Source organism: Ursus americanus, chromosome 16, assembly GCF_024610735.1.
Source record: "Ursus americanus isolate L20-20 chromosome 16, mUrsAme1.1.p, whole genome shotgun sequence".
In the NCBI taxonomy this organism is placed as follows: Eukaryota; Metazoa; Chordata; class Mammalia; order Carnivora; family Ursidae; genus Ursus; species Ursus americanus.
In genome coordinates this window covers 909,126-918,985 of record NC_142142.1, presented here as the reverse complement: position 1 = coordinate 918,985, position 9,860 = coordinate 909,126, and the positions used below count along the sequence as shown (strand labels likewise).

Below are 9,860 nucleotides of genomic sequence, written 5' to 3'. Positions count from 1 at the left end.
GGGTCTCTCAGGCACCAACCTGAAAGTCCTGTCCCTCTCCCCTCTCCCTACTGCCCCTGGCAGGTAGGCCCCCCTACAGACGCCGCCTCAGGACGGTCTCTCCAGCCCCATGGCCTGCTTTCTCTGATCTGAACGAGCACAACGGCCCCCAGCGGCCCCCAGCCCCACGTCGCAGTCGCCCCGTGCCTCGTCGCCAGGGGGAGCTTTCTGAACACACGTCACGTCCTGGCGTAACTGCCTTTCCTTGCCCTCCTCCCCTTCCTTCCCCTTTGCCCAGCCAGCTCCTTCTTGTCCTGAGAAGCCTCAGTGCCATGTACTCAGGGATCAACCTGAAAATAAAGAGCCACAACAAGAGGCAAACGAGTGTGTATTTGGGATCCAAGAACTGCAGACTCTGGCGGTAACCAGACAGTGTCCTGCCTTCGGGTGAGAGCCAGGGGTCTCACGGGAGAGGAAGGGGGGTGACTGCGTGACTTGGTGCCAACGGACTGCACCGTGTGGGTACGCACGGACTGACTCCTGGGTTACCCAACGGCACTCTTCCTGCTACGCTTCCGTCAACGGCTCTGTCTCCCGAAAAAGTCGGCAGCCAGCAGTGTTCCAGCCAGGAGGCTGCTGTCCTGTTGGCCCCGCGGACCGCTGCGGCCCCCACCGCTGTTTTGCCCGGTTCAAACACGGCGGGCAAGGCGATTTCTCTGCAGGGGCCTCCCCGCGACGCTGTTTTAAAATGACTGCAGTCACTCAGTTTTTCCCGCTGGGAGGTCTTCTCTGACGCCTGGGGCTGGGTTCAGGGTCCCCACCTGGCCCCAGGTCTGATCGCGCCGCTGCCACAGCTGGCAGGTGCGGAGGGCGGCTCGTTTCACTCGGGGTCCGAAGCGGTCGGGACGGACACCAGCACGGAGCAGGTACCGATCAAGCTCGGCTGACCGAGGGAGAGTGAGCGGAGGCGCAGAAGGAATGACCCCCTGTGGCTTCGGGTGACTGCCGCATTCATGGCCCGCTCGTCCCGCAGCGGGAGCTTTGGGGGGAACACGCGCCCCGTCAGGCTTGCCCTGGCGCCTCGCGTACTGAAGCCGCCGCAGAGAAACGACTTCCAGCCGCCTCCCGCTGGTGAGGCCGCAGGTGATGGGGTCACAGCGGGGACCCCCAGGCCTCCCTGCTAAACCCAGCTGCCCCTAAGAAATGAGGATGTTGAGAGAGGTCGCCAGAAACAGGTGGACTGCAGGTGACAGACGGGGCTGTGTCAGCAGGGTGGGCGCGTGTGCAAGCGTCCATGTGTGGACAGGCGGGCCCTCGTCTGTTGTCTGTGCGTCAGGACTGTGTTTGCACCTATGTGTGAGCACGCCCCCCCCATCAGGGCCTGGCAGTAACCCCCAGCCGGCACAGCCCCCCAAGCCCCCACCTCCCGTGGCACTCGGGCCCTCTGCCTCCCTCTCGCCTCTTCCCGGGCCACCGCGAGTCCCACGTCCCTGTCCTGGGCTCCTGTGCCCGCACACCCTTCTGTCGCGGCCGGTCGGTTCTGTCAGGCCGTATTCGTTTTGTGTGGCTGTTGTGACTCAGCACTACAAACTCGGTGGCTTCAAACAACAGACCGATTGCTCTCCGGGCTCCGACCTCGTCCGTGGCGACGTGGCCAAGCGCACGGGAAGGGCAGCGTTGTTGCTGAATGTGGGATCTGCGCTGCTGCCTCCGCAGGAAAATGGTGAAGAAAACTGAGATAAGCCCGCAGGCGAAGCACCGCTGCCCCTCCAGTGGCAAAACCAAGACGAAGGGACGAGCCGTGGGGCCCTGGCATCGGGGCTCCTGCGTGAGAACCGAAAGCGGGTGGTGCCCGGGCCACAGCACCACGTCCGCGTCACGGTGACGTCGGCCATCCGAGGACTGAGCAGTCGAGAGACCAGTAGAAGCTCCAGCATTTGAAACGTCGCCAGCCTATGATCAATGGGTTAGTTTGCGTAACAAAATAAGAAACCCCAGATCTGTTATCGTACCGTTCTGAAGGCCGGAAGTCCAAGTGGGTCTCGCTGGGCCAACCTCCAGGTGTTGGCAGGGCTGCGTTCCTTCCGGAGGCTGGAGGGGAGGGTGTTTTCTTGCCTTTCCCAGCTTCCAGAGGCTGCCCACATTCCCTGGCCCCTTCCGTCTTCAAAGCCTGAGTGACTGGCCACGTCTCTCACGCTGTGTCTCTCTGCCACTCATTTCCGCCTCCTTCCTCCACTCGTGAGGACCCTTGTGATGACACTGGGTGCGTCAGGATGATCTCTTGAGGTCCGCTGATTCGCAGCCTTAATTCCCCTTTGCCACGTCGGTAGTATGTTCACATCCTGGGGATGTGGCCGTGGACGTCTCGGGGGTGCGGGCATCACTCCGCTCAGCACAGACGGGCTGTCTCTCTCTGAGCTCTTCCGGCCTGTGCCGTATGTCCCTCACCCGGAGACCCCTCGGCAGCGAGAGTGTCCAGCCCGTACCAGGTCTTTATTACATACCTGAATAAATCCGATTCGGTCAATGATATGTTGAGAATTCGTTTGTGCTGGGTACTTGCAAACATATCATCCCAACTTTTCTTCCCATTTTATAGGTGAGGAAAATAAGGCTCAGAGGAGTTAGGCGGAAAAAGCTAGCATGTGACAGAGCCGGAAGCGTCAGTATACACCGCCGTCAGGTGGAAAATGCAGACACCTCTGTTCCTTTGGGTCTAGAGCTCCAGTGGAGAGAAAGCCCTAGACCTTGGGTGGAGGCCATGAAAATACACCTCAGATTTCAGACCGGCCCCGTGGCTGCGCTCTCATAGCCTCGCGGTTTGCGCTGAGCCCACGGGCGGCTCTCAGCCAATGACTAAGATGGGGTCCTTCTTGGGAGATACAAGGTTTCTCTGAGAGGCAGTTTTGGCACAAGGGCTCCCCGTCGGCCTTGCTCCTTTTAGATCTGACTGCGGCCTCAGACTCTTCCCGTCCACCTCCCGTCCTTCTGTCTCTTGTTCACAGGGGTCAGACCTGCATCACTGCCTGCCGTGCCCTCCCCACCTCCCCCCGCCCTGTGCCCTCACACGTGTTTCCCCCGTAAGTCTCTTGCACACAGAGAGTCCTGTCTTGGTGGAAGGACCAGAACTAACAATAGGCGGTCTGAGGAGATGGGCCAGGTGCGGATTTGGGACTGTCTCAGAGCGCACGGGGAAGAGGGTGCCATCCTGGTTGATGGGGGCCCCAGATCGTCCCTAGAGCAGGGTAGCAGCTCAAATGCTGAAGATTTCATGGTGAGGCCCCGGGAGAATTTCCTTAGAGGAGGAGAATGTTGTGGTAGGTGTGATCAACCAGGCGTTTAAAACATAAGGTGGGGGGCGGGTGGGGGGCGGAACAGCGCCCTCAAAAAGTCGGCTGGTTACCGTGAGCTCAGGCTGGTGTTCTGCCGCGGGCTGAAGAGGGGCTGCGGCCACTGACAAGCGGTTCCTGGGGCAGTGCGCCCTCCAGCAGGCCCCGTGGCATCTGACAGAGACCGCTTATCTCCGGCAGCGCAGGACAGAGCGGAGTGGCAGGCTGAAGAGCAGAGCTGCCCAGATAAGTCTGACTGCTCAGCCAAGGTAGATACGTGAAGGTCAGGCCCTGGGGGGGAAAATCTGGAACCTGCAACGCGAGATGAAGACATCAGGACGGATGCCCCGAGGATGTGGGTGCCGCAGCCTTCCTGACGCTCTGAGCTTACAGAGGGCCACCTCTCCTCCTAGGAGCTACCACCTCTGCTGTGCCGCAGGTGCCACAGGGGCCTCACCCCTGCCGGGCAACAGGCACCTTCTCAGGAGCTGCCCCCACTTCCTCCCCTGCTAGCCAGGGACCGTAATTAGGGTTGAATCCCAGAATAATCCAGCTGGGGACATCTTGGGCCTGACAGTGCAGGGAAGAGAGTATACATGAAAGAAGAGTGACTATCACAGACTCTGGCAGGAGCCGGAGGAATGCTCCTGGGATTGGATTTGGGGAACGCTTGATGAAGGGGGCTGGAATGTAAGACTGGATAAGCAAGAACTCATGGATTTGGGGGCACTCTCTGGAGACACAGATTTAATACCTTGGATGCGAGGCGATAGGGCAGATTCTGCTGGGGGTGGCTCTTAGAAGTCTGGAAAAAGCAGCGGCCAACACTCAGTGAAGTGGAAATACCTGAGTTTTCCTGGCAGATGGTAAAGAAGAAATAAAAGAAGCTGGCAAAAGTGGGCGTGCTGGAATGGATATATTATGTAAGGCCAGTAATGACGGAGGGGTAGGCAAGGGGACTCAACCCACAGGAGTTGTGGAGAAGGCACAAGGAGCATGGTGTCCCTAGGAGCAAAACAGGCAGCCGATATGGCTCTGCTTAATAACTATGATGAAAAAAGCAGACAGGAATGGAGGTGCAGGAGGCAGGCAAATGGAAAATCTTGGTCCCTTGCTCATTTCCCAGACCTTAGCTACTGTGCAGATCTGGAACCCATTGTCTCAAGAGGGGCCAGGGGTCTCAGAGGAAGGACCCTGCAAAATTGCAACAAGTATGTATGGTGATTCCTGAAGTTTTCTCCCAAAGGTCTATGGCCATTTATTTGGGTGACTGTTCACTACAGAAAAGGGACTAGTAGACACAGAGTTTTAGTTGACGTGAACATCTGAGACTCAACATCATCATGGGCCCTTTTTCAGAGTGGGGCCCCTGCAGGTCAGGGAAAAGGGGAGTCACGGCTAAGGTCTGGCTTCCAGTGGGCTCACTGGGTCCACGAAGCTGCCCAGCAGTCCCTTGTACCTGAGTGCTTAGCACTCATGGGCTCTGACCGCTGGAGCGACCCCCACATCAGGCCACTGGCTTACTGGGTGGGAGCAATCGTAGCAGAGAACGCCAAGTGCAAACTTCTGACACTGCCTTCCCCCGGCTCCCTTGCCTTGCCCAAAACAGTAAATAAAAAATCTGATCTCATACCAGGGGATATGGCAGAAAATAATGCCACCATTAACAACTTAAAGGATGAAGGGGTGGTGGGTCCCTACTGTTGCCCCATTTAATTCACCCGTCTGACCTCTGCATGAATCTGACGGGTCCCGGACGAAGACTAGCTGGACCGCCTCAGGCTGAACCAAGGAGGAGCCCCGCTCGCAGCGGCTGTGCCAGACATGGGATCATTGCTAGAGCAGATTAATAAGGCCGTAGGTATGTGGTCTGCAGTCATTTGGTCAATGTGTTCTTTTCCGTTCCAATTAGAAAAGAGGGTCAGAAACAGTTCATACTCACATGGGATGCACAACAATACTCATTTACGGTTCCGCCTCGGGGTTGTGTGAGCTGCCTTGCCTTCCGTCTTGATGTGATCTCAAGAGATCGGGCCCATGTGGACATCCCACGGAACATCACACTGGTCCGTTCCATCAGTGACCCCGTGCTGATCAGGCTGGATGAGTGAGAGGTGTCCTGTGCTGGAGGCCACGGCTCGGTCACACGCACTCCGGTCACACGCACCTAACAGCTATGGAGATTTAAGGACCTGCCACTTTAATGAAGTTTTTAAGGGGTTCCGTGGTCAGTGAAAGAAAGTGAAAGTAAAGAGGACGAGAAATGGTTGTATCTTGTCTCTCCTGCCGCTGTGAGGCAAGCACGGTGGCTAGCAGCTGTCTGGGCGCAGGGACAGCACAGCTTTCTGGGTGACGCGCAGAGTGCCTGCTGCAGGGGGGCCACAGCAGGAGAAGGCTCTGTGGCAGGGCCGGCCTACCGTGCCCGGAAGCTGAAGTGTCGGGAGTGTCCGCGACGGGAAACGGGAAGACAGAGGACAGAGTATGGAGCCCACGGCAAGTCCCAGTGGGAGAATCCCCAGGCAGGCCACTGGGATGCCACGGCAGGGCCACGTTGTCAGCAACAGCAAACTACACCCCTTTGAGAAACAGTTTCTCGCATGTTACAAGGCTCTGGGAGAGACAGGACACCTGACCAACGTACACCAAGAGGGACATCTGAAACTGGCCGGGATGACCTGGGTTCTGCTGGAGGCATCAAGTCATAAACACGGACGGGCCTGGCAGCAGTCGTAAGATGGAAATACTGCCTCTGGGATGAGCCTGGGTGGGGCTGAGGGCAATGAGTAAACCTTGAGGAGACAGCAGTAATCGGTTTTTGGATTGATTACATGCTGAAATAATATTTTTGACATACTGGGTTAAGTAAACTATATTAAAAATAAGACGAAATGTTATTAAAATCAATTCCATCTATTTCTTTTTACTTTAAAAAAGGTACATTCCCGGGCTCGCACTCTGTGTCCGTCCGACAGTGCTGCTCAAGGCCTGTCTCCAGCAGTGCTGCCTGTGCTTTGCCTGAGTCACAGCCCCACTTGCTGTTGCCGAAGGCATCTCCTGGTTCCCAGATTGAGATTGTTCAGAAATTCTTTATGGGATGACGGGGTTACTTAACAACTCTGAAGAGAGCGCTCAGTGAGGTATCTAGAAATGTCAATTTCTGTTGCGAAGCAAACGTGCCGTGCCCTGGACAGTTTAAGCTGATGCTCTGGAATAGAGGGCTGGGCGGAGGACTTTGGGAAGTGAGAGTAAAGAACTTGGGCCGAAGGGTCTGGGGAGTGGGACCTGCACAGTGCGCTCCTTTCAAGAGCCCAGCCGGAGAAAGGCTTTGGCACAAGGGCCAGAGGTGAGGGGTGGTGGCGGTTGAGCTTCTAAGGTGCCAGGCCCTCACCGTTCTTCCTTGGAATCCAGCGCTCCTCTCCCCCTCACAGCTAAGACCTGAGGAGTGAAGGGCATCTGGGTATTCTCGTGCCCAACCCCCAATCTCAGTGGCTTCCCTGTGACTGAATTTCAGGGACGCAGCAGGGGCAGAATCCTGGGACCCATGAAGCCTGAGGGCCCCTGCCTGGATCACCTGAGCCCTCGAGCCTGAGGGAACCGGAAGGTTCCGGGGCCATTCTGCCTGGCTCCGGGAGCGCTCCTGGTATCAAAAGACTTGGCAGTTCAGCCCCGAGGTGAGAACGTGCATCTGTTGGCCCCGCGTGGAGCTGGAGTTACCGTCCCCGAGGTGAACTCAAGGGTTTAACTAGACGCAGCGTGGTTGGTCCAGAGCTGAAATTGCAGATCCTTCATTTGTGCTGTTTAACCATTTCCTGAAGCAAAAACCCAGCCGCCCGACTAGAGCTCGGTCTATCCTGCCGACAATCCTCAGGAACTGCCCCATGCCATCGGTGGTACACCTGTGACCCAGAAGACATAAAGGACTCCACCGATTTCACACGGCTCACGAGAGGCAGCGGCGGGAAGAGTGGCTGCGGGTCTCTTACCGAAGCTCGGCGGCAGTGTGTCCGGAGCCCAGCACTCACGCAGCATGTCCGGCGTGTCTGGTGACCTCCGAACAAGGCCCGAAATGGGCCGTTTCACTCTCGAACCTTAAGTCTCATCCATAAATCCTGAATGTTGCCTTCTGAGTACTCTGCACTACACAATGAGTTCTATTTCACAGCAAATGAGGATGCTTTTTCTTAAGAAATAAATTTAATTCAGGGTGGTTAGTGAGTGCGAGGCATGTAACACCTTTCTGAAAGTTAAAGAATCCAGTTATAAAAGAAGCACTGTGTACAGTCTCAAGTAGCTGAAGGTACAATGGGCTCCATAGTTTACAAAGTACAAAAATTATTTCATATACAAAGAAAAAATACAAATAATGTGCAAAAATCATTTTCACAGGTGGCAATTTATAAAATGAAAATGATAGAAAAATCCTTCATTCTTGTTATTCCCCAATTTCTTATATATTAACACAGTTCTATTTCCTAGTGTGTAGATAATTTTAAATTTGAAAATCTGGTTTATTTGTAATCTACAAAGACAAAGTGGTTTTTGTTTTTTAAAAAGGGAAGTATTTTCATTACTGAAATCTTACGCATGAATCAGTTAATTTTATATTAAATTATAAGTAGGCTAGCTGAAAAACAAGGATATAGAAATCATATATACATATTTTTGAAATATTAGTTTGGTATTTAACATATTAACATTTCCAAACAACGATCTAGCGACTCCTGACTCCTGACTCCAGCTGGCTGCAGCGGTAAGCAGAGATCTCGCCGCTGCCACTCGCGGTGAACAAACAGCACTCCTCAGGTCTTAAGCTGAACAAAGACAACATTATCAAAAGTAAAGAAAATCTACGAATCGTTCTTACTGTTCACGTGCAGAAGCGCTGTCTGGGCATCTGATCACGGCACCGTGCGACTGCCGTCTTACGCAGCCTGTCACAGGTGTGCGGTGCTCCAGGACAGCTGGCTTCCGTCTTTCCAACATCTTCACTTCATTAAGAGTTCAGTGCAAGTGTTTATTTTGTGAGTTAGTGCATTCGGCTTTTTGCATGTTATTTTGGGTAAGAAGCTGTCAGGGAGCAGAAGAATACATAGGAACACGAAGTCCTGGATCCTCAGGGCACCTTTGGCCTAGAAAATTCAGTGTTTTGGAAGCAATATTGTCCTGCATTGGCCTGGTCATGGTTGCATCATTCCCTGGACCCTCTTTTTCCTTCAGGAGAATCCTGTGTGCTCCCTCTTTGCCTGCCCCTGAGCACTGAGGTTCTTGCTGTGATCCCCAATGGCCAAGCAGGGGTTATGGAAGCACCTTTGGCAGCACCAGAGAACTGAGCGTCTCTAAGATCAGGCAGTAAGAGTAGGAGCTATTCTGCTGGGAAACCTGTTCTGGACACAATGTAAGATCATCTTGGAGAGTTTTGATTTTTGCCTGTCAGAAAAATCTCCAAGGAAGTTATGGCCTTGGGAACAAAAAGGATCTAGTCTCATCAAGAAGGAGTCAAGTAAGGGGCAGCCGTTTTCCCTAGGAGATGGATGACAGTTGGCTCAGGAAGCACTCTTCTGATCCCTAACCACTAAGACCCTGTTAGAACGACCTAGTGCAAGACACAGGGAACGCCTGGGGCTCTCGACCAGCCCCCTGTGACACATTCGCTCAGGCTAAGCAGACATAGCAACTGCTCAAAGAGGGCACTGGGTAAGCCTGGGCCGGAGAGCCTTAGGCCTGGCATGACTCTTTAGAACCAAACAGGAAGCTGTCAGCTCCTCAAGGATTCATGCACTTTGTTCTATCTGACAGCAGGGGTCCTTCCTCCCTCTTCTGCTTGGGTTGACCGTGGGCATCAGGCATCAGAGATGCAGCTCTGGATCCTGTCCATCCACTGCTGGGCACTCTGTCCATCCTGGGCACAGAAGTTATACACACGTTTGCTGGTCTTGAGCTACAAGATCAAATGAAGAGAAGCACAGATGAAGGGGAGGCCCGTTCTATGGCTTTGGGCACGCGTGTGAATCAGTCCCAGCGAACTTCCCTTTCCATACCGCCCCAGAACCTCTACGTTCTCTCCCCTCCACTACCGTACTGTCATTGCCTTTACAGTCACTTTGTGGTTTTGGCCTCTAGAGTCACTGCAGATGTTAACAGAAGGGTACTGGCAGACAAGGGGGACATGCTAGGAGAGCCTAACTTTGCATTTTCCTGGGGCCTTCCTTGACTGTGGCGGAGGGTCAGGAATGGCTAGAGTCTCTGGCCTCTCCCATGCACTGCACCAACGCAGCAAAGGTGCCACGGAAGCTCCCTGTGCTTCTCGGGGAAGCCTGAGATTCATCCGCACCATGAGGAAGCTGGCTTTCCTGTCCCCTCTCCAACCCCCTCTCTAAAGGCTTCAGTTGGGGCCGCACTGGAAGCCCAGACTCAGGGAAATGGCCTCACAGCCAGAACAGAGCCCCGGAGTATGACTGTGCTCTTTATGAAGCCCTTCTTGGCTATGGGAACTAGATAAAAACCCTATCGTGTGGCCCATAAAATGCCCTAAGGCTCACCTAAGGGCTGCTG

General features: G+C 54.5%; 1 protein-coding gene across 10 annotated transcripts in view; it reads right to left on the bottom strand.

Annotated features, from left to right (window-relative positions):
- Positions 1 to 350: 350 nt before the first annotated feature.
- SBF2 (SET binding factor 2) overlaps positions 351 to 9,860 on the bottom strand; it is a 460,355-nt gene continuing 450,845 nt past the window's right edge. For 4 of the 10 annotated variants that reach the window (XM_087868044.1, XM_045788847.2, XM_045788849.2 and 1 more), the window contains one exon: positions 351 to 9,246. In XM_087868044.1, the coding sequence (XP_087724170.1) occupies positions 9,148 to 9,246 (99 nt within the window). In that variant the 3' untranslated portion in view covers positions 351 to 9,147. The remainder of the gene's footprint in view (positions 9,247 to 9,860) is intronic. The other 6 variants (XR_015726905.1, XR_006777991.2, XR_006777993.2 and 3 more) reach the window with 6 other exon arrangements.